The sequence below is a fragment of the Dicentrarchus labrax genome, unplaced genomic scaffold (genome assembly GCF_905237075.1).
Source record: "Dicentrarchus labrax unplaced genomic scaffold, dlabrax2021, whole genome shotgun sequence".
Taxonomy (NCBI): Eukaryota; Metazoa; Chordata; class Actinopteri; family Moronidae; genus Dicentrarchus; species Dicentrarchus labrax.
In genome coordinates this window covers 29,127,806-29,153,426 of record NW_026136714.1, presented here as the reverse complement: position 1 = coordinate 29,153,426, position 25,621 = coordinate 29,127,806, and the positions used below count along the sequence as shown (strand labels likewise).

At 37.8% G+C, this 25,621-nt stretch overlaps 1 protein-coding gene across 2 annotated transcripts; it reads left to right on the top strand.

The window, feature by feature from the left end:
- Nucleotides 1–10,618: 10,618 nt before the first annotated feature.
- On the top strand, nucleotides 10,619–17,799 carry si:dkey-3h3.3 (uncharacterized protein LOC100144568 homolog). Of its 2 annotated transcripts, XM_051422348.1 has the most exons (4): nucleotides 10,619–10,776; nucleotides 12,827–13,828; nucleotides 15,193–15,410; nucleotides 16,694–17,799. In XM_051422348.1, the coding sequence occupies exons 1-4, from the start codon at nucleotides 10,771–10,773 to the stop codon at nucleotides 16,761–16,763; spliced, it is 1,296 nt and encodes a 431-aa protein (XP_051278308.1). In that variant the 5' UTR covers nucleotides 10,619–10,770; the 3' UTR covers nucleotides 16,764–17,799. The 2 variants fall into 2 exon arrangements, with proteins under 2 accessions (XP_051278308.1, XP_051278309.1); XM_051422349.1 differs by lacking the exon at nucleotides 12,827–13,828 and having other exon boundaries at nucleotides 10,642–10,776.
- The last annotated feature ends 7,822 nt before the right edge of the window (nucleotides 17,800–25,621 follow it).

Below are 25,621 nucleotides of genomic sequence, written 5' to 3'. Positions count from 1 at the left end.
AGGCAATGAATTAGTGCTAAACAAAAAAAAATAAATTGAATAAAATAAAGAAATTGAATAGTCTGGTGGTGACTGCCACACACAACACAGCTGCATCACCATGGAGATACCATGAAAACTGCAATCAGTGTTATACGGTCTCTTTAGTGAAGCAAAAATTTTGAGCTTCACTCTGAATTACTGAGAGAGTCAACTTTCAACTGTTTCCCATCAATGAACACTGTCACTTGTGTTCTTTGGATTACACTATGGCCAACCTACCACCTACCACCATAGCCAAGCACAGCAACAGTAGGAGACAATGTTGTTTGTATCCATTTACTGATAAGACCACATTGTTTGTTATATACTTTTGTGCCTCAAACACATTCATTTTATTTCTTTGCTCAATTTCAGTTCAATACAATTCAATTCAATTTTATTTGTATAGCGCCAATTCATGAGGGGGTGTTAATAGTTCTGTCTTTAATAATATTTTCAATTATTCTTGATCTGCTATGGTCTGTGGTCTTCGTCAACCACAGTAACTTCATGGTTCATAGTTCGTAATTTGTAAGGTCTGCAACGTTGCAACTGGACCCCTGTCATGACAAAAATCCACCGGGCGTGTTTACAATACCTTTCAGTTTTGTATTTCCACTCTGCTCCAGAGAGTATATGTGGCAGGTCTATTTTTGACAAGTATCTCTTTGGTCTGATTAAATGCTGGTGCGGCCCTCAACATTGCAAAAAAACACGCTACATTACAAGCTTGTGCACTTTTTCACTCTAGTTACTTCTGGGGCTCAGCCTGCAAGCTGCACAAACACTAACACACCCCCTGCAGCCACTGAGAGCAAAATGAGCCTTTCTGATATTTCCCAAAATGAATTTTTTCTTCCTTTTAAAGGACCAGTGAGTGGATTTAGTGGTATATAGTGGTTGAGATTGCAGATTGCAACCAACTAAAACCCATTGACTCAAACAAGCGTTTTGGGGAAACTACAGTGGCCACAAAACTCACAAGGCCCCACCTAGAGCTAGTGTTCGGTATGTCTGTTCTGGGCTACTTTAGAAACATGGCGGTTCAACATTGTGGACTCCCTTTGTAGATAAGAATGGCTCATTCTAAAGTAACAAAAACACAACAATTCTTATTTTCAGGTGATTAATAGATCCTCCTACATGTTACGCACTGTACCTTTAACAATAGAAATGATTAACAATCCATTTAAATTTATGATAATATTTGTGACAGCAAAAAGGGATAACTAAATGTGATAAATACTGTATACACCACTGATTACACCACTGGAGTCGGTTAAAGCATTTGGTTATAGAGGATTATATCTCTCTACAAGTACGGATGGTCCATTTGTTCAGTATGTACTGTACAGGGCTTTCAGTGTTTCAGTTCAGCAGGTGGTGAGCTCCGTGTCACACAGCAGTTCTGGAATCACCCTCTGCCATAAACATGTCACCTTCTAATTTGTGATTCTAGCATTGCTGTGTGGGTCGGTAGGAGGGCACCAAGTTTGAAAAACACGCATAAGCACTCATGTGGCCCACACTGCAAACAAATACTCATACAACATCAATTAGTGCTCTATGAATATGAGTTAATGAGCAGCTCTAAGTGAAAGAGCACAGCCACACTTCAGAATAATGGCTGCTGCCTGCAGCAACAAACAGCAGCCTATTAGTCAGCCTGTCTATGTTACTACTGACAAAAAAGAAAAGAACTATTGTTACATGATTGCAAGCATGATAATATCATTAGCATAATATAAGAATATTGGTAAATACAGTATTCTCTAATTGTTAATTAAGATATTTGCTTATGAAAGGCAGCATGTTTAAGATTGGACATGAGAAGGAGTTATAGATATGTTTTCTTTCAAATATATAAATACCTAATAAAACCTTGACATATTGTTAGTGTGGAGAGTTTAATGAGACACAAAAGAACATTTAAAGTACAGCCCAACTGATATGGGATTTTTGAGACCTATGGGGATTGTGCACTGATACAACTATGCCACATTAACATTGTCAACCAATTCTTGTTGACATTGCTGAGAGCTACTTCCTCTCAAAGCCGGCGTGAGAAGTGCGTTACGGCTGCATCGCTGAACTGCTGCGGCTCGCACGCCTATGATATCCACCCTCTCTTTTTACATTGACTTTGCCTTGATAAACACAATACAATAAAAGCCTTGTTAACAAATGAATGGATTCTGTCGACCGAAACACTATAGAGCTGTTAATCTAAGAAAAACATTTACATTTTTTAATGTCTGTGACCATAAACATATAAAAGATGTACTTTGTGTCTGCACTTTTTCCTACTGTGCAAAAATGAAGCCAGAATATCCCGGATGCCAGCCACTGCCATCTTTCGCCACTTGGAGCCAGAGTCTGCGCAGCAGTGATCGGGGTTGGCGCTGCCCATACGCCCGGCTGACTCAATCGCAAGCAGGGCTCAGCTGTCAATCATGATGTGATAATCCCTTTTTATAGCTTCAAACAACTAATAACTAATAACCAAATTTATCTAATAACCAAATTTATCAGAAAAAAATAACACTTGAACATACATGCCAGAAACCATTATTTGGGAAAAATGTATTTGACGTTTACTTCGCTTTTTTAGTTTGGTCCATTTCCCATCGGCTAATATTTATATTGTAGTTTGCCCCATGTCCCATCTGTTAATATGGAGGCTGCAGTCTTTATGATCTATACTGCAGTCAACCACCGGAGGGTGATCGAGATGTTTTGGCTTCACTTTTGGAGCACTGCATGTCGTCCATCTTTATATATGTTGATGTCTGTGACATGTTCTACAGATATAGTAATTTAAACTTTAGTGAAACGTGTATATGTTGCTGGTATAATGTCGACAAGACTATCGACAGACCCTTTTCATTTTATTTTTGCTGTTAACATTGGTGCTGCAGACGTGGGCAGCGTGTCCAGGCCGTTACTATGTGGCGCTTGCCACAGTATTGTAAAATCACAGCGCCATCTGCTGGGTAAACTTTGCAGTGACACCAATACACACATTTTTTTTTCCTGCATTATATACCAGAACAAAACTGTTTTCATAGTGTCGCTTATCAAATAACATATACGGTGATACTGATATGTCTGCTGATATGTATACTGATATATGTGCTGGGTTCTAATTTAAAGGCGCAGTGTAGTACTACTGCAACTCTCAAACTGATTGAGAGGGCTTTAAATACACAAGCTGTTGGCTAGACAATCATCAGCTGAGAAATATATAACCTGTAAACCTAATTAATGTAGAATTTATATGGTTAAAAAAACCACCCAAATTTGTCATTTAAGTAAATGTGTATGACCAGGCATGAGAGTCAAACACTGAGTCAGTGATTCTAATCTTGTTTTAAATATGACAGTATCAATGGCTGAGGTTGTATCTGTTTTTATTCTTTGTGTCAGTCCCTTTGTATCTTGAGTTCAAAAATATCAAAAAGATAAAACTATGTGGTTCCAAGTTTATTGTTTTGACTATTTTCTTTTTGGATTTGTTTGTGTTGGGGAATTTGTTTCAGCAGATCCATTATATTCTGTATGTGGCTATTTGTGGCATGTGTTTTAATGTGGCTTACCAAAAGGAAAAAAGAAAAAAAGTCATCCATTGTTATAATAAACTACATGAGAATTTTCATTTTGTTTATTTAACCAGTTTAGTTACCTGTGAATTCTCTCTCACACTAATGGTGTGTTCTCCAAAAGCATCTTAAGGCTCAGAGGATTGTAGCCCAGAGAATTACACCGGCACCAAGATTGTTTCAAGAAAAGATGCCCTGACCAATAATGAGGAAGGTCCAGTAACTATACAGAACAAGTACAACAACTTCAAATTACAAAAAAGACCACACAAAAGCAAATGATTGTTGAATTAAATGAAACAATGTACAAATCCACTTAGCAGGAGCCAAAGCCTGAAAAACACAGCAACCACCAGAGGTATGATAAGAAGGAGGGAAGCAGTAAATAATAAATCAACATTGTAAAGTAGAACTGTAGAATATTTTGAAGCTCCTGACAGAGAGACCACAGACCAATAGAGTCTGATAAAGTCTAAAATAGGCTTTATTCAATTGAGTAGGCTATGGAATGACTATTACAGTAATTATTAGTGCATTTCATTATTCATTATTCATTACTGACAGAAAGCAGAAACACTCCAAATCACATGGTAAAAATTTAAAATCATGTTTGGCATAAATAATCAAATTGTATTTTAATTATATCTAACACTGATATATTCTAGTTAAATGCAAATTGTACATTTTAATGAAACATGGTATCTTAATAAGAGACACCATATACAACTGTACAGTATGTACACTGTATAATTCATATTTGTTTATTTATTTCATTTGTATGCAGTTCACATTCATATTTATTGTGCCCTACTTTTCCATTTGCTGCCCAAAGCAGCATCAGATCACCCGGTAGATATGCCTCTTTTAAGCTTGATGAGTGTAATTTTCTGTGTGTTTTCCAGGAGCGGATCTAGAGGGGTGGCAAAAAAATGCCAAGCCACCCCAGTTTGGTGTCAAATTCTGTCAAATTTAACATATTAATTTAAAATAGATATTTTTTAAACTTCCTAAAAAATTAACACATATATTGTAATGATCTGTTATGGCCATGTTTTAAACACAGTGATTTAGTTTGTTTTAGGTTTAATGAAAAAAGATGTATATGTAAAAATGAAAATGTCTAAAGAAGTGTATAATGTAATAATGTAATGTTTTGAGTTCAGATATCTTCATTTGGGTGCTTTTTAAAGGAATTATTGGTATATGGGATTGTTGTGATTAAATCAGCAGATATTTCTGTCACCCCTTAAAGTCTCCATGTCACCCTCTGAACACCCCATGAATATTTCTCTAGATCCGCCCCTGGTGTTTTCAGAGGAGCCTGACAGGTCTGAGAATATTCTCATACATACAGGAGTACATACGACAAAAACATATGTGTTTTTCATCGAACAGGGGCGAGACTCAGTTTGACCTTCAGATCAGAGAGCTGTGACAGTATCAGCCACCGACTGCAGGGCTGATAAAGGCCATTCACAACACTATACTTCTACACATTTGAATTTAAATTGTCTTAAATCGCTCTCACATTGATCTTTTCCACGCTGTATCCATGACGCTTTGTTTTGCTTCCATCTGACTTCTGTGATCAGATTAGCAACTGGACTTAATCCCCGCTCAGTGCTGTTTTTTCCAATAGCACTAAAGTATCTTCCGTTGCCTGAATCTGGCAGATGTCTAAACCTCGTCAATCCGACCCGCGTGATGCTCTCATTGCGGTTAAAGCTTGCGCTCTGCGTGTTATCTGAAGACTGAGGGCGGAAAACAGGTTGATACACCAGCGCCACAAATTCGGGTCACAGCCCCCCACCCCCCACCGGTTGTTAATATCTGAACCTGCTATATGAAAATATAGGAATTAATCTGACTATAAACACTGAGAAAGGCGGAATTCAGATTCATAAAAAAAATCATCGTATTCATTTATTTTAAGCCTATTTAATTTTTTCGTTTATTTCCTTATTTCTTTTTATTTAAAAGTCTTTCCTGAATTGCAGCAATAATGGACTCATTTATCGCACAAATTGTTTCATTTGCTCATAATAATTTACCATAAAACAATAATACAAATTCCATTTTATTCTTTTTTTATCTTTTCACTAACTGGGCTATAGGACAATTTCACTTCACACATGTCAGTCCAAACACTGCGGAGTGTGATCCAATAAATATATATACACAACATGTATAAAGGGGCGGCTGTGGCTCAAAGGCAGTCGTCCACTAATCGGAAGGTTGTTAGTTCGATCCCTAGCTCCTCCTGCCACATGTCCAAGTATCCTTGAGCAAGATACTGAACAACGAATTGCTCCTGATGCTGTGCATCGGTGAGTGAATGTGAATAAATCCACTCATCGGTTATATGTAAGCTAACTGCTGCCCTCTCTCCTGTGCTGAGACAGCATCAGGACAAGACCCAGCCAGCTCCCTGTAGGTTAAGATCAATGAAAAGATCCTTTGTGACAAAACACAGAAGACTCGGTGTGAAGTAAACAGAATGTGCTCGGTAGAAAACCCAGCTGTTGGTCAGGACGGTGACATGGCGGCCAGAAGCATCACTTCTATGGATCTACAGATAGTCTGAAAGCATTAGTTTGTGTGTAGAGCTTCATTGACCTCTGCTGGACAGACCTTTACACAGCAGCGTAAGCAGGGTGCTGCCTTCACCTGCTGCTGTGAAATCTCAGCTTTACAGTAATGTTTTAACTTTAGTGTTGTATTTTATGGAAAATTAATGTCAATATTTCTGTGACAGCGCTGTGAATTCTATGTTTTAAAATAGGTTATAAGGTTGAACATGCAGTTGTGATTGCTTCTTGTGGTATTTTGTCTTGAATACTTAAATCTATATATTTTCAATGCCTCCAATGCCTGAGGCTGGGGAGAAAAGAAAGAAGGAAGGAAATGGTAGGTGACTGTTTATATTGTGATGTGAGAATGTAAAGAGTTCGCTCACATAAGTCACACACCCAGTCCCTGAAAAAATTCATTCTGCGTGATCTTGCATATTTGACCAATCTTTGTAGCTTCACCAATCACAGCAGTATAATGTTGAGCCCTAGTTATCAAACTACTAGTGATTTTATTCTCACTGGAACAAGTTGCATTCGATTTTTTATTTTTATAGAAATAAAAACACTACTTGTTTTTTGCTACTTCACTTTCTACCGCAATGTTATTGCAAAAAAATGCATAAAACATATCAACATCGCAGTTTTTTAGAAAAGCTGGAGACTGATTCGCTCTCCGGCCCTGGATGTACCAGCTGATGGGCCTTTTCAGGAACCTGCTGCTCGCCAATGCATCCCGTCAAGCTGCTGCCTCCATGCCCCCCCACCTTTGCTTGCCTCTGGTACAGGGGAGAGAAAATGTTTGACTCTGCTGTAATGCACAATCACCTCAGTCCCTCCCTCAACTAAGAATACACAATGTAAGGCCTCTGTCCTCTTGGCAAAGCAATCCCCAATAACTAAGATATACTTGTTTGTATCTGCCGTTTCCGGCAGTGGCCCTAGGATGTCTAACAGCCCCCGCCCAAATAGCTTTGAGCCCACTGTTGACTGAAGAAGGGCACACAACTGCTGTTCACTTGTCTTTCAGTAGAAATGCTCCTTCACCGTGGCTTGCAACTTCAGTACCCCCAGTGGCTAAAGCAAGTGTGCAGGTGCATATGCATAATATGCTTCTGAGTAATGAGTAATGTATGCATTCTATCTGATATTTTACATTAGGTACTATTACATTCGTAAGTTCATATTCATTAAGCAAATTAGCAGACCATGAAGCAGACTATTTTTGCAATGAATTTAAATTCCAGCACTATAATATGTAAATATAATAGTAAAAAGGCAACCAGAAGTTAAAGGAACAGTGTGTAGGATTTAGTGGCATCTAGTGAAGCTTCAGATTGAAACTAACTGAACACTGCTGTCTGTCTGTATTTGACGACGTGGGAAAGAGAACGGACTGTAAAGTGTGTAAGACTAAACTACAGCTCATTCTAAAGTAACGGAAAACACAATAATTCTTATTTTCAGGTGATTATATACTAATGAAAACATATCTATGAATATTATACTCCCTTTCTGACAATGGATCTTCGTAATTACACACTTATTTATTTGATACCTATATATTATTACTATATCTGTTATATCTATTTTCAGTGTTGTTTTAAATGTTGACCTTTGAACTCACATTCCTCTTAGTCTGTCATTATACAATTGCATATTCATCCATACATCCATGATAACGTTGCCGCTCAGTGAGCCCCAGACCACTTCCAGCTAATAAAATCTACTTTTAAAACTAAGCATACATGTTATAATAAGGCAAAACTCTTACCAAGACAATATTTAAAAATTAACCCACTAATGTCCTCAGCTGAGCTAAGCACAAATCCATTGAAATGAGGTCATTAAGATATGAGGGTACAGCATTTTTCTGAACACATGTGGAACACATTTTGTTTTATTTAATACATTTTCTTCAGCTTGGGCAAACCTGATCGGCACTGTAAATACACTGCATTAATCTGGCTGTGACAAAAAGGAAAATAAAGAAACTTGGACTGTTGAAGAGCTAAAGGTTTCTTCACCGCTCAACCAACCTTACATATCTCCTTACCAATAAAGTAAAGGAAGAGAATCATACATAGGTATTATCCTCCCAGTTGTAATCTTCTTAAGTTTATAAAATATTTGTGTTTATTTTGTGAAGTGTATCCAGAAACAATGCTGTACCTGGTCTGGCAATACCATTACACTAGCACATTGACTCTGAAATGTTTTACTAGGAAAATGTACTGTTTGGTATATACTGTATCAATAGGAAAACATTACATTAAAACTATTTTAACTCCAAAAATAAGAAAAACAGATTTGTGTTTTCATTTAAAGATTCGTTTGCCTATATTAATAACTTCCTTGTATCCCTATGTATTTATTTTTTATATTGTCAATAAAGATTTGAGGAAAAACTTTTTTTATTTTTTGGATTACTCATTTTAAATGTTATCAGTCACTGCGGCGTATGTGCTAATGTCTGTCAAACTATATTTTGTAGTAATGTACAAGTGCCACACGATGGCAGTAGTACCCTAACCCTGTACATATGTGGGTTTTTCCCAACTTTATTTATAAAGAGTACAATGACAAACTTTTGTACATATAAAACATATTTTCCCCAACATGGATTAATTACATTTAACCAATAGTATAACATAAAAACAATAAAACAATACAATAATTATAAATAAACTAAATGAGCTTCACAGGGGACTAGATTAAATGGTAAATGGACCTGTACTTGTTCTTGTATAGCACCTTTCTAGTCTTCCGACCACTCAAAGCGCTATTACACTACATGCCACATTCACCCTTTCACAAACATTCACTCAGTGATGGTAAAGTCCATCGAACAGAAACTAACTCATTCATACACATTCACACACCGATGCACAGCATCAGGAGCAATTTGGGGTTCAGTATCTTGCTTCAACATGCGGCACCAGGAGCCGGGGATCGAACCCACAACCTTCCGATTAAGGAACGACCCGGCCTCTGAGCCACAGCCGCCCCAATTAAACCATATTCAGTTTTTAAGGTAAGGTTAAGGTTAAGGTTTTTGACCTTTCTTATACATTTATTTAGAATAAAGAACTCCTTTTTAAGTGCTAGCCATAATGGAGGGAATTTAGCAGACCGATATGTGTATGTGATATTTGGTTATAATAATAATATTATTTAGTAGAAATTCAATTTGTTATTCAAAATGACCCCGACTTGAATTAACTGGAAGGGAAGGTGATCTTCATTTTATGGATTTGGAAATTAGCCAATCATCCAAAGAGTTTTGTATAAAACAGTTGCTCTGCTGTTTTTTATTACATGGGTGACAGTTATTAATTTCAAATTGAAATGTTCTTCTTATGATTTCATTTGAAGGATACATTTAATTTACAGTTTCTCTGAGATTGAGAGTCCCCCTTCAAACCAGGGAGCAAAGTATTTATCAAATATTGGCTCAGAAATTGTTTTGCAACTTTTGTATAAAAGAAAATCAACAGACCATATATTTTTAATTGTTCATACGAATGTTAAGGATTTGTTGTCCTTAAAAACGGACACATACCTGCATACATACCTTCTTTTACTTACAGTGATATTATTTATTTTACGGATAACTGTTACTCTGTTACTGACACTGTAAACCTTGAGATAATTTGGAGTGAATGCCACATAAATACTTGTAAGTGCAAAGGCAATACTTAGACAGTAATTTAAGTCCTTGCTTTTTTAATGTCTCTTACTTTGCTGTTTTGTGCTCCTCATCTGTTTACGTGCCTTTTTTCATTTATCATTATTTCTCGTTTTTCAGTATAGCTTATCCTATATTATCTGTTGCTGTGTTCAAGTGTGGTGTAGTATCACTTCAACCATTATAAACTGATTTCTTCATGTTCACTAACTTCTTTGTATATTTGTAAAAAGATTGTTTTTAACCTGTAGCTACATATGTGTTATGAAATATAAAGTCAGATAAATAAATGTAAAACTAACTGCACTGGGGCAGATAGCTTAAACAATTAAAATATACAAAATTAAAGCATAAAATACCTACCGCTAATATATGGTCAGACCATTGGTAAGACCAGCAATACCAATATAATTGATAAAACATGATGGGAAATCAAACATTCTGTCGTCTACGTCCAACAGAAGCTCCAGTATTAAGTGATATTTGATCTAGTTCTAGCAATTATTTTATGATACACTCTTTATGATTTACTAAAGGTTTTAACTGGGTTAAAGGTTTTAGTCATCAGATGTCTGGATAAGTAGCAAACTGAGTAGAGAACACATTTCCATCTTCAATGTAACAGTATAAAGTAGCATAAAATGGATAGAGCACAGTAAAGTCACTCTTCACTAGTGCTTTTTGTGTGTATTATGTGTGCTTATTATGATGTTATTCAGTGGATCACCGACAGGGTGCGCTGTATGACACATGAGGAACAATGAAGACGACCTAACCCTGAAAGTGAAAGCTGAAAGCTGAAAACAGACGGGCAGACGGACAGACGGACAGACAGAGAGTCACTGTGTTCACACTAACAACAGTAGTTGTAGTTGTAGAGGAGCTCTGCAGTATGGAGGTAGGTTGCATGTGTTTACCTTTAACAGACTTTAACCAGGCTTTGAGATGTGAAAACTGCATTATAGTTTACAGTCGGTAGGTTGGGTTCGACCCATCTGATAGTTTCACTGTTGTTGTTGTTGTTGTTGTTGTTTTCTGAAAAAGACAGAGGAAACTGCTGCGATTTGATCTCCATCTGTTTGATTCAGTCACAAAAGGAACAACTTGTTTTATTTTCGACGGGGAGAAGTTGGCCAGAAAACTATTCAAAAATACTTCCGGTTTCGGTGTCTAACCTTCAAAATAAAAGCCCGCCAACATCTTTATGTTGTCTGTCGCGTGAAAACGAAAAGCCAAAGCTCATATTGTAAACTTGTCGTGTAAAGCATTTTTGAAAGTCTTAATACGCGCCCTACAGAGCTGACCCAGACAGAAGCTGAGACTAAGTTGTGGTCAGAAAGGTTGCTAGGTGTGGTTGAGGTTGGAAATTTTACTATAAATCAACACATTTACATTTACTTTTTGGAAAAGTTAATGAGAAAATGTTCTCTTACAACTTAATTTACATGTTTACAACAATATCATCTCAAAAAAATATATCTAATTATATAATAATATAATATCATTTTGTACTAGCGCTGTAAGTACGGTCTAGACCTGCTCTGTTTGAGAAGTGTCCGGAGATAACTTCTGTTATGAATTGGCGCTATACAAATAAAATGGAAAGAAAGAGGAAAGAAAGAAGAAAATGTTATCAAAAGTGTGGTTTCTTGTACTGTATTAGTGTATTGTTCATATATATATATATATATATATATATATATATATATATATATATATATATATATATATATATAAACAAAAGTTCTTCGGCACCCTTTTAGATAATGGGTGAATCAGAATTGATTCATTGTCAGGGACAATCTGACAAAATGAATTAACTTAATGAATTATATGAAGATATAGATATCTCCATAAGAATTCATTCCAATGCAACCATATCACATTTCAAATGGTGTTCAGATTGGTCAAACAGTGAGTCTGCAGTGATATTAAGTGTCTTGCTGTAATAAGTACTGTATGCACAACATTTTCTATTTCACCAAATGTTTGATCAAACTTCACAAAAATATTTGACAGTACACATGAAACAGCAGAATTACGAGTGATTTGTTACAGAAATGTATCACCAACATTTTGACTGTTGTAAGCATTTTACATTTAAACAGACACTGAGTGTGGCATCTATGATGTCACTGCCTTAACTTGAGAGAAAGTGTGTATAGAAACCATGTCTCCCAGTGCTGCTGTCCTAATAAATGCATGTGCTTTCAAGTGCTTCAATTAAATAAGAAACAAGCATCCAAATGCTCGTAAGCTGCTTGGACCCTGATCCCCCAAGCAGGGGTGTAAGAAAATATCGGCAAATATTGTATCACTATATTTTGTTTTGTGATATTGTGTTGATTCTTAGTTTTTTGTGTTGAAACCTCCAACTGCTTGATAACAGTGTTTTAATCGTAAAATGAAGGCTATGATGTTGGATGGTAAATGGTAAATGGACCTGTACTTGTATAGCGCCTTTCTAGTCTTCCGACCACTCAAAGCGCTTTTACACTAGGTGCCACATTCACCCTTTCACACACATTCACACACCGACGCACGGCATCGGGAGCAATTCGGGGTTCAGTATCTTGCTCAAGGATACTTCGACATGTGTCACCAGGAGCTGGGGATCGAACCAACAACCTTCCGATTAGGGGACGACCTGCTCTGCCGCCCCTGGATGCTACAGGGACTGTGATATAAGTGCAGATCTATCTACTATGAAAGTTTTCATAGAATATATTTTTTTTAAATTGCAATATATGGCCTTACTGACAGTATCACAACATATTGAAATATATTGAATTGTATTGCCAGATTCATGCCAATACATAAATCCCGCCCTTTTTTCAGAACTGTGGTCAACTTCCTCCTTTCCTGTACTATGTGCTAGGCTCTCTATGTTGCATTTAGATGGAGTTATGTAGCTAATAGCTAACTTCAGCTGTCATGTCTTGTTGCAGTTTATCACAGACGTCACTATCACCATTGATGAAGCTGTTTTTGAAAACCCTGGATCATTACTGAGAATTCTTAAGTCTTACAGTCCTGAGAAAAAAGGTTCCAGCTACAAAGTGAGTGGAACCTATAAAGACGTGGAGAGGCTTTCAACCGAATTGTCAGCTGCGAGGGACTCCAGTCCTGCTGCACATGGACGAATCTGTCAGCAAGATGAACAGGCTTCAACTCGTGTCAGCTATGTGGATGTATCTGGGGTTGTTATGGCCTACATTGAGCAAAAGTGTGAACAAGAACTTAACCGAATTAAAGGGAATAGTTTTGTCATTGAAACACAGCCTGACCTCAGAACAGTACACAATAAACCCAATAGCACAGTACGGGTGACTTTTAGACCACGCAAAGGCACCATACCTGTTCATGCTGACTTTGTCAGACAGCGATTCATCACATTCTACCAGAGAACTGCCTCCGACCTGCAGGTCACATCTGTCTCTGTGAGCGCACATGACCACAAAGACCTGCGGAAGAGGTTTCCACACCTCCTTTTTAAACCAAGCCACCACAACAAAAACAAAGTAACAGTGACTGGGTCTTTTGTGCACATTGCTAAATTAAACGAGTTATTTTTACAAAATTCACAAATCTCAAGCAAGAGTCCAGTGAGCAAGAGTCCAGCAGGCACTCAAAGCAGCCGAGCCTCAGGTCCTTCACCTGCACGCAGCAAAGAACCTGAGGATGAACCATGTCCAATCTGTATGGAGCCAATAGTGGCAACAGAGAAAAAGACTCTAAACTGCAAGCACTCGTTCTGTAGAGACTGTCTGAAAACAGCTTTCAACTACAAGCCTGTGTGCCCGACATGTGGACAGCTGTATGGCGTTTTGAAGGGGACACAACCTGATGGAGGCAAAATGGAAGTTACCAGAAATGCTTCATCTTTGCCTGGATATGAGAAATATGGAACAATAATCATCAGTTATTACATTCCAAGCGGCACCCAAACGGTAAGACAACAGATTGAACTTTTATTTTTATTTTATTTATTTATTTATTTTTTTAAATTTGGTGTTTGGAATTAGCGGCTGCAAGAATGTATTTTTGGTTAAATTCAATTCAATTCAATTCAATTTTATTTGTATAGCGCCAATTCATAACAGAAGTTATCTCAGGACACTTTTCAAATAGAGCAGGTCTAGACCAAACTCTTTATAACATTATTTACAGAGACCCAACAGTACCACCATGAGCAAGCACTTGGCGACAAGGGCAAGGAAAAACTGCCTGTTAAAAGGCAGAAACCTAGGACAGATCCTTCGTCTCTAGGTGGGTGGTCGTCTGCCTCGACCAGTTGGGGTGAGAGAGAGAGAGAGAGAGAGAGAGAGAGAGAGAGACAGACAGACAGACAGACAGGTGCACAGCAACAACAGTATTGGTAATGGCAATCTAGCAGGACCATGACAGGAGGCTCCACCAGGATCCATGAGAACCTGCGAGACGAGAAAGCACAAGAACTCCGGGGAAGAAGTGAAGTTAGTAACATGCATTAATGGAACATGAATGAGTGCAGAAAGAGAGAGGAAGAGAGGAGCTCAGTGCACCATGGGAAATCCCCCGATAGTCTAGGCCTATAGCAGCATAACTAAGGGATGGTTCAGGACTCACCTGATCCAGCCCTAACTATAAGCTTTATCAAAGAGGAATGTCTTAAGCCTACTCTTAAATGTGGTGAGGGTGTCTGCCTCCCGAACCACAACTGGAAGCTGGTTCCACAGGAGAGGAGCTTGGTAACTGAAGGCTCTGGCTCCTGTTCTACTTTTAGAGAGTATAGGAACCACAAGTAGCCCAGCATTCAGAGAACGTAGTGTTCTAGAGGGGTAATAGGGTACTATGAGCTCTTTAAGATATGAAGGGGCCTGACCATGAAGAGCTTTATAGGTGAGGAGGAGAATTTTAAATTCTGGTTCCAGTGCAAATGGTGCTAAATGAATGCTGGAATGGTCTTTTTGATCACAATAGTTGTTATGTCATTATTATATCAACAAGACCATTCTACGTAACTATGTGTGCTGTTCATATGTTTTTTTTTTATCATTATTATTATTGTTAGAGGACAGGGTTTAGAATTCTTTTTTGTGTTTATTTTTTATAATTGTCTTTTTAAAATCTTTTTAGATCATATTTTGTTTCTTGAAATTGCTTGTTTCTGGCTTTTGTATGAGTGCGCCCCTGTGTACATGTTTCCTTTATGTTCTGTCCTTCTTTTAAAATGTAACAAATAAAATGTACTGTTGCCTAAGAGCTGTGAACCCCCAGTCACTTGAATATGGGCACATCCTTGAGCAGAGAAACTTCTGCTGTGTGTCTGCAGGAGGAGCATCCTAACCCTGGTCATCCATACGAAGGAGCATCCCGTACAGCCTATCTCCCAGACTCCTCAGAGGGCAACAAGGTCCTGAAACTGCTGAGACGAGCCTTTGATCAGAGACTCATCTTCACTGTTGGTCGGTCCACCACCAGTGGCAGGAGCAATATGGTCACATGGAACGATATTCATCACAAAACCTCAGTATATGGAGGACCAACTCAGTAAGGACTCCTGCTTTGTCAACATTAGCCTTTATTTTATTGATGTGCATTAAATGCAATTGAATTGAATTGAAATGCCATTACTAATAATAGAAATAATAATAAACTGTATTTATATAGCACCTTTCAAAAACAGGTTTACAAAGTGCTTTTACAGGGTAAAAACAACACAAACAACAGAACACTAGGAACCGTTGCAGCATCAGTAACAATATATAGCCTAAAAGCTGCTGCATTGCATTTTGCACATCAAACAATACCATTTTTATGATTTTCTTTACTTCCCCAAAGGACAGTAAAAGAAGAGATCTGTAGCTTAAGGCCATCTGCAGAGAGGATAAAAAGTGTAAAACAATATGTGTCCGTCTGTGGCAAACACTTCATCACAGGTTAGTTAATGATGTTATTGAGTCAATGACATCTGCGATTGTGTCTGTAGATAAAGAGTGATGGTGTAAATAAAGTTTTTACCGTGAAAAAATATGGCCCTACCATTAAACAACTGCTTGTAGAATTGAGTTTGGTTTGACAGTGGGGAGCAGAGGGTATTTTAACCTTAATAATTCACATCATTTGAGCTGCCCTACCTTCTATAAATTAACCTTATAAACAGCATAAAGTTACATAGAAAGTGGCAATAAAACCCACCCGTTTTCTTTTTTTCACAGCTCGTAGTAAAAGTTTGATTAATAAACACAAACGCCGGTTCTGCTTCACCCCAGCATCTTAACAACAGTGTCAGATGTCAGAATATGAGATTCAGTAAGGTAGTTGTATATGTCAGGTCGGTCCACTTTGATGAAGGCAGACTGACTCATCAACACCTATTTCTGCTTTTTACATTTTTTACATATACATATATAATGATGCCAATCATTGATCTGCAGTGACATAGTTGTTTGCCTTGTTGGCCATATGGTTTTGGCTCCTAATAGCTTAAAAGCAATAGAATATTCTTATTTTATGTTATTAAATTGGCAAAGACCTCAAGACATGAACCAGTATACCACTAACCAAATAAGCCACTGAGCAGGGTGTGAAATTGTGTTTGACATGTTCATATCTAACTGCCACAACAAAGATTTCCTTTGCTGTACAGTGAATTGGCATGCATTCATTCTTCCTTTTTACAGCTAATATCTATTTATGGCAAGACAAAGTTATTTATGTGACCTAAATGATCAGCAGTACATATGATAATGCACAATAGTATCACTGTATTTTAATTGTGACTATGAAACTGTTCAGATGAGGTTGCTGACTTTCTGTCCTTGTGTTTGCAGCTATGGATACCCAGACCCTGATTATCTCAGCCGAGTTCGAGATGAACTGAAGGTTAAAGGGATTGAATGACTTTAAGGTTTGTCAACACATGAATGTAGAGCTAACACATGACACAACTATCTCAAAAGCGTGATGTACTGACATCCCACATTGTAAAATGCACTCTGACACTACAAACCAGGAGGGAAATTTCTTTTCACATTTTTAATTCTAATTATTGTTTATTGACTTGTTTATATTTTATTGACTTTATTTGTTTGAAATAACTCAATATGGCTGGGGAGTGATATGTCAACAGTTGATTTTTATTGGTCTAATGTATGTCCTTAAACTCAGAGTTCCCACGTCCTGGAAAACCTGGAACATCTTGAAATTGAGAGGCTTGTTTTCCAGTTATGGGAATTGATTAAAATAACCAAATATCCTGGAAATGTTTGTATTTTAAGTCCTCACACAGATCGCCTATGTAAACCTATGGTGTGTATTTTATTTCTACACGTGTGATAATATATGCACAGCAATGTTGATTGTATGTGCAATTACCACTTTAACTTACTGGCATGTTATGTAAAATAAAATACATCCTACCTGATGTGAATTAAATGTAAAATGTAAGATGTAAATTATTGTAGTCAATTTGCCCAAAACCGCAGCTTATATAATATATATTATACTTGTAAGCAAGTGCTGTCTGTTATTATCAAAAAAAGAGTGGGAACCCTGTAAACTTCATGATATGTAAGTAGTCTAATTTGGGAGTGAAGCAAAGAGCTAACTGGGCTTGCTTGCTAAATACAGTAGATTGTAAATCAAAAAATTATTTCAATTCACTGTATTCTGTCAATGCACAGGTAGTACTGGTAAAATTATTTAATGTTAGGTTGTGGGGATTTAAAGGTGTTTTAGGTGAAATCTGTATTTTGGCTAAATTCCTGTCATGGGGGCTGAAAGTAGGGGATGGGGGTGATGCACATGTACACAGGTATTTATGGCAGGGAAGATGTTTTGCCTTGTTTTTATAATTTTATCTGCTAAAACATTCTAATATTTATGTAAAATGTTGTTAATTACTATTAAATAGGGTATAAATTACCCCCAAATCTGACTGGCTTCCAGTGTCCCTGCTCCTAACTGTAGCAGCAACTAACAGACATACGCCCTAGAGGCTCTATGCCTCACCAGAGGGACCAGCCCCACAGTATGAGAACCCCTGATATAAGTTAACGCATAGACACAGGCAGAAATAAAACAAAATAATTCAGGGTCCATCTGTCACATTCTCAGCAATAGCTGCTTGCTCTCATTCTCATGTGTCCATATCTCCGCTGTCCTGTCTCTGTCCTCTGACAGCAGGATCACATTAGATAAGACCCACCTTCTTAAGCATGGTGACCAATAAAAAATAACAATCTGTGACCAAGACTTTTAGTTTTTGGTGTCACTGAAGACATTTGACACGTTACACAAGTTATTAGGCTCTTCCTTTACATGGCTTCCTTCTGCTCAGCTCTCCTCAGTCCAAAACATGGACATTTTTGTCCTCAGCTGTCTCGGTATATCTAAAGCAGTGGTTCCAAACCTTTTTCCTTAAGGGAGCCTTTTCTATCTAAATGTTCAAAATCTCAATTTCAAATCACAGAATCAAGAGCTGCAATGCTTTAATAATGGTAAAATGTGTAACAAACTGCATTTAAATTGAGTACTGTAGTGCTGCAGAGATGCCCTGGCCTACAAATCTTGTTCTCCAGAAAGCATGTTTGTTTGGTTCTGACCCCTAAGAATTAGGATTTTTGATTATTTTAACCTTTTCCTTTGTATTGAAAATTAAATTTGAAAAAAGTATAGTGAAATTATAGATATAATATCTGAATCAGAAATACTTTATTGATCCCCCGGGGGGTAAATTTGTTAAAATGTTTTATTTGTTTTTGTGGTGGGTTCAACTGCATACTTCTCTAATGCAGGCCAAGGCTGTTTATCAAAGAGTTAAGGCTCTGTCAATATAGATTATGTTCAGGGCCTTGAAATTCAGATAATCTAAATAATAATCTAAACTTTCAAAATTATAATTTTATTTAGTTTTCTATACAGAACTGATTGAAATGCATAGCTTTAGGCCTCCTGTATATCTTTAAAAAACAGTTTTCTTGCACCCCTTAAAATCAGGAAGGCTTTGCGACCTCCCATGAAGCTAGAGCAACCCCTAGTGGGGGTCCCGACCCCCAGATTGGGAACCACTGATATAAGGGTATGTAACTGGAACCAAACCATGTATTGACAGAACAATGAAACTTGTGGTATTTACTTTTACATACTGTGGTACATACTTACTAGTAATTACTAACAATTTATTTGGGTACTTTTTTTGGTACTTTCCTACGCACTATATTAACTGATGATGCCAAATTGGTAGACATAAATTCGAAATATTTGATGGCATAAATATTCACTTCTTTCAAGTCAATGTGTGTAGATGCACTTTTAAGTCTTAAGACTGTGTGCGTCTCCAACGGCACTGCACAGCTTTCAACATTTTAAAAACTGACTTCTGTATTTCTACAATATCCATGCATGGCAACTACAGTTTGGTTAAAGTATGGGTAGTATTGTGATAAAAGCAAATAAATGGTTGAGGTGAAAGCTGAGAAGTGCTGTGTATAAAGAGCTGACCCTATGTATGACTAACATCAAGTAGACTTCATCTGTTTGCTTTGTGTGACATTGAGTGCTGTGACTCCTAATACTGCAGTGCAGTGTTCAAGGATGGTTGATTCAAGTTAAATGGTTAGTTGTTATCTTCCCTCTGGTGGTATCCATCCATGCAGAAAGCGTTGGTTAGATTTTTTCCAGATTTAGACATGTCATGCACACTCTCTGCCACTAAAGCAATGCAATGGAGGTAAATGGAATTCAGTTTGTGCTGCTCACAGCATTGAAAAATGGTTTAAAGACAACATGTAAAGATTCCAACAGGTACATGTCTTTCCAGTAAACTGTCCCTTACAGAAACAGTCTCTATGACAGGGTCATTCTCTTGTTATGATACATTTTAAGGAAAAAAAATTTCAAAATAAAGGGCCAATAATTCACATAGCTGTTCAAATATAGCAGTCTAACCAATACAGTACAGAAATGTAAGGCCAGGTACCATCCGGGAATAGGCAGGGGATGGGGGGTATCCTTTTATTCCATCTGTATAAACCTTTGGTTTAATATAGACCCAGATACCAGACTTTTGTGCATTATGACTTTTTATTTTTTGATCAATTCAATTCAATTCAATTTTATTTGTATAGCGCCAATTCATAACAGAAGTTATCTCAGGACACTTTTCAAATAGAGCAGGTCTAGACCGAACTCTTTATAACATTATTTACAGAGACCCAACAGTACCACCATGAGCAAGCACTTGGCGACAAGGGCAAGGAAAAACTGCCTGTTAAGAGGCAGAAACCTAGGACAGATCCTTCGGCTCTAGGTGGGTGGTCGTCTGTCTCGACCAGTTGGGGTGAGAGAGAGAGAGAGAGAGAGAGAGACAGACAGAGACAGACAGACAGACAGACAGACAGACAGGTGCACAGCAACAACAGTACTGGTAATGGCAATCTAGCAGGACCATGACAGGAGGCTCCACCAGGATCGATAAGAACCTGCGAGACGAGAAAGCACAAGAACTCCGGGGAAGAAGTGAAGTTAGTAACATGCATTAATGGGACATGAATGAGTGCAGAAAGAGAGAGAGAGGAAGAAGGAGCTCAGTGCACCATGGGAAATCCCCCGATAGTCTAGGCCTATAGCAGCATAATTAAGGGATGGTTCAGGATTCACCTGATCCAGCCCTAACTATAAGCTTTATCAAAGAGGAATGTCTTAAGCCTACTCTTGATTGTGGTGAGGGTGTCTGCCTCCCAAACCACAACTGGAAGCTGATTCCACAGGAGAGGAGCTTGGTAACTGAAGGCTCTGGCTCCTGTTCTACTTTTAGAGACTATAGGAACCACAAGTAGCCCAGCATTCAGAGAACGTAGTGTTCTAGAGGGGTAATAGGGTACTATGAGCTCTTTAAGACATGAAGGGGCCTGACCATGAAGAGCTTTATAGGTGAGGAGGAGGATTTTAAATTCTATTCAAAATTTTACAGGGAAGCTAGTACAGGAGAGATGTGATCTCTTTTCCTAGTTCCTGTCAGTACTCGTGCTGCAGTGTTTTGAACTAATTGGAGCGTTTTAATGGACTTATTGGGGCAACCTGACAATAAAGAGTTGCAGTAATCCAGCCTAGAAGTAACAAATGCATGGATTAGTTTTTCTGCATCTGTCTGTGATAGGATGTGTCTAATTTTTGTAATATTACGTAAATGAAAGAAGGCAGTCCTAGAGGTCTGCTTTATTTGGGAATTAAATGACAAATCCTGATCAAAGATAACTCCAAGATTCTTGACAGTGGTGCTAGAGGCCAAGGTAATGCCATCTAGAGTAACTATATCTTTAGACAGTGAGTCTCTAAGATTTTTGGGGCCAAGAACAAGAATTTCGTTTTTTTCTGAGTTTAACATCAGAAAATTGCAGCTCCTCCACGATTTTATGTCCTTAAGAAATGTTTGTAATTTAGATAATTGATTAATTTCATCGGGCTTGATTGATAGATATAACTGTGTATCATCTGCATAACAGTGAAAGTTAATGGAGTGATTCCTAATAATTTTGCCTAAAGAGAGCATATATAAAGTAAATAGTATTGGTCCAAGTACAGAACCTTATGGAACTCCATGACTAACTGTAGTATTTATTGAAGATTAGTCGTTAACATGTACAAACTGCGAACGATCTGATAAATATGACTTAAACCAGCTTAGTGTGGTTCCTTTAATGCCAATTTGATGCTCAGGTCTCTGTAAAAGAATATCATGGTCAATGGTGTCAAATGCAGCACTAAGATCTAATAATACAAGTACAGAGACAAGACCATTGTCTGAAGCAATCAAAAGGTCATTATTAACTTTGACCAGAGCTGTCTCTGTGCTGTGATGAACTCTAAATCCTGACTGAAAATCCACAAATAAATTATTGTTATGTAAAAAGTCACACAACTCTTTGGCGACTACTTTCTCCAGAATCTTAGAGAGGAAGGGGAGGTTAGAGATCGGTCTATAGTTGGCTAAAACCCCTGGGTCAAGAGTGGGCTTTTTAAGAAGGGGTTTAATTACAGCTACTTTAAAGGACTGTGGTACATATCCTGATAATAAAGAAAGATTAATCATATCCAGTAAAGAAGTGCCAATTAAGGGTACAACTTCTTTAAGCAGCCTAGTTGGGATCGGGTCCAACAGACAGGTTGATGGCTTCGATGTAGAAATTATTGAAGTTAACTGATGAAGATCGATAGCAGAAAAACAGTCTAAATAATATTTATTTTATATTAAGTTCCTGAACTTGGACAGCCACTGATAACTGTTGATGGCAGTTGGTGATTAATTTCACTAAATGAAGTGAATAGAAACAATCTATAGGCCCAACAAATGAAGTCAGAACTTTTTGTTTTGCTCTGTTGTAATCAATAACTAAACAGCCAGCAATGTTATCAAGATTTTTAGATTTTTTAAAATTTAGCTTTGTTTTACTTTTAGATTTTTATGTTGGAAATCATGTCATACATGCTGAAAAACATGGGTTTTTAACCATTTTTCCACACAAAATGCCTCAAAATTAAAAAAAAAAAAAGATATTAAAAAGTAACTTTTGAATACTACCAGCTATTTATTCAAGGAATCAAGTTTTAAAACTAAACATTCATGGTATGTAAATTTGGTAGCTTCACCTATTAGGAATCCAGAGATTTAAAATAGAAATATAGTTATTTTCCAAAATGGTCACAGAATGTTCAGCTACCACTGCACCAGTATCCAAAAGATCCAATGGTATACAAGGTTATGGATCTATATCCAGATCTATATATATCAAATCTGTCACTGTTCCTATACAAATGTTTCACCACTTTGTATAGTAGCTGTATTTTTAGTGCACCCTTCTGCAATCCTGCTATGAAAACTGTCAACATCTAACAAGTTGTCTGCATTTCTAGAAAACCCTAGGGATGAGGAAACAATTGGTGCAATTGTAGTACAGTGAAATGTACTACTTTAGTTACCTACTGCAACTTGTGTGTGTGATTGTTAAAAAACAACAGTGAATTGTATAAACGATCCTAAAAATATCAGGAAAACTCATGATATAAATATTCACGAAATAATCTGCTCAAAATTCCTCCAAATCACTAATTTTACACAAACTTCCTGCAGTTATTGTGTGTTTGGGTTCATCATACAGTTTATCAGTTGTTCTCTACTGTCTACTTGTGATATAAAATATCCATAAAGCATGTTACTAAGTCAGTTACTCAATGATGGAATGGAAAGAGGTTGGGAACGACTGGCCTAGTCAATATGCATTTCCCAATTAAATGTGTCCAACTGGTAACCCACTTCATGCACACACGAACATACTGTCAACTGCAGTCTCTGACCTCAACGTCAATAACTCGGCATGAGCTAAACCTGACACGGGACAAAGGAGTTGTGTTCACAGGTGTAAAACTCAAACATTAAAATCAGTTGTATGTTTAGGCACTTACAAGCTCTTGGTTTATTTTCTTGGGTCAAAGAAAGTACACAGACTAGAGGTCCCTTTATTTAGATAACATATATAATCTCTCATATTCACTCCTATTTGAGGTGAAGAAAACTATTGGTCACCTCCTCTCCTCCCCTCTCCTCCCCTACCATCTCTCCCAGCCCTTTGCTACATACAGTTTCAGGGAACATCTGTAACAAAGCAATGTCTCTCAAGATCCATGAGGCTGAGTAGCAAAAGTTGTATTAAAACAGAGAACAAGTTTAACACAACTTTAGGCCAGTAGGAATAAACATCGGGTGGCACGGTGGCTCAGTGGTCAGCGCTGCTGCTTCACGGCAAGAAAATCCTTAGTTTGAATCCAGCAGGCAGTCTCTCGAAGTGCCCGCAAAGGTTTTCTCCCACAGTCCAAAGACATGCAGCCCAGATGAACTGCACACTAAACTGCCTGCAGGTGTGAATGGTTGTCTGTGTCAGCACAGTAATATACTGGCGACATGTTGTTGGAGGTTCAGTAGTTGTGTTAAAACAGAGAACAGTTAAACAAATGTGAAAATGAAATTAGGGGAAAGTTTGGTTCATGGTGTAAAGGCTTTGTTGAATGTTTCAGAGCCCAATGTCCACTATTATGAAAGACAGTGCAGCTGAACAATGATAGATTTTGGAAAGCTGACAGGGCAATTGTGCCTGATACAAATACACAAGTATATACACATCAGCATCTGGAATGTGAGCCCATCTTCTGATTCCTCTGATTAGACTTTGGTGAGCATGTTAGATAAAGATAACTACATACAACAGATTTATTTAGAGAGCACTCACAAGAAACTGCAAAGTAAGACTGTCTGCACATTAAAGCGTCGCTGACAGTTCAGGAAATGCACTTGTTTGCCATCAAGCCCTCGCTCACAAGAAGATCAATATCTATTTCACATATGTGCATCCAATACAGTGACAGGTTTGGGATATGATTAGCCTAGCTTAGCATAAAGCCTTGAAGCAGCAGAGAACTGCTAGCCTAGCTCCACAGAAATACACCTTCTGATGCTGTAAAATTTACAGATTATATGTAGTTAGCTAGCTGGTCCACCAGTTGACAAGTATTGGGTTTGCTGACAGTAGTTAGTACTATGAGGACAGGACCTTTGAGATTATGTGGAGTCACTGCACACAGCAGGTTTTTAGGGTTGGGCAATTATAACGGCAGACAGTCGTCCGGCAGCACAGGACACACACTGAGTCAACCAACGAGTGGAGCGGCTCCAATCAGGACTAACTCAGGAAGACGAGACACGGCAGGGTCACAAAAGGTGTCAAGCGCAAGAGGACTGAGGACGGTGGTCGGGCATCAGTAGGGATGGGAATTGAGAACTGGTTTCAAATTGTCCAATCCATCGGAATCATACACTTCCAGGATTATCCATTCCTTTTATTGATGCCTGTATGTTGCACATTGCCAAACTGATGTCACATTCCCATGTCTGTGTTGCTGGAAACTTGCAACAAGATGGAGTCACGACTGAGATAAAGAAACGCTTCAAAGCATGGCATCACATCTGTTACAGAGGGTAAATCGGACAGATGAGCAGAATAGATAATGGCACTGGTATCAATAAAATCTGATTAATTCCCATCCGTAGGCATCAAGAACGTGTAGAGCCAGAATATTTTTTTATCTAATTTAGAAGGTTAGACACCAGACATGGTGATTGTTAGAACGGTGGCTGACTGGAAAATGTTTACATATCGCCCAACCCTAGCAGGTGTTGCTTAATAAATACTTCCCATCTTCTCTACAAAACATCTTGTTTTCTGTTTCTGTATATTTAAATACAGACAATATGTCATATCAAATACAATCATCTAAGAACTTTTTTAATGTTTGAGGGAGCTATGCTAGCAGTTTATGTCTAATTCAGTCCATTATAAATCAACCTAGATGTCTCCCTGTACTGAATTAGACTTGGAATTCACATTCATCTTCACGTAATCATATTTCACTAAATGTCTTGAAGGGGTTTTGTTTTTTCCAAATAGAGCCAAGGTGGCATACAAAAACTCAAAAGCTGAGATCATTATCATAAATGCATTCATCCTGCATTAAGCCCTGAGGATTACCTCATTTTTCATTACATTTTAAATTCACCAATAAGTGAAAACTATTTTTGCTAACAAAAAGGTAGCTGACATTGACTGGGTCTGCATTTCTGAGTTTGTGCCAGCTACTAAAATATCTTAGTTTGATCCTCAACAGCCACTCATTGCAAAGAGTTGCTTCACCCCAGCCAGCGTCATTTC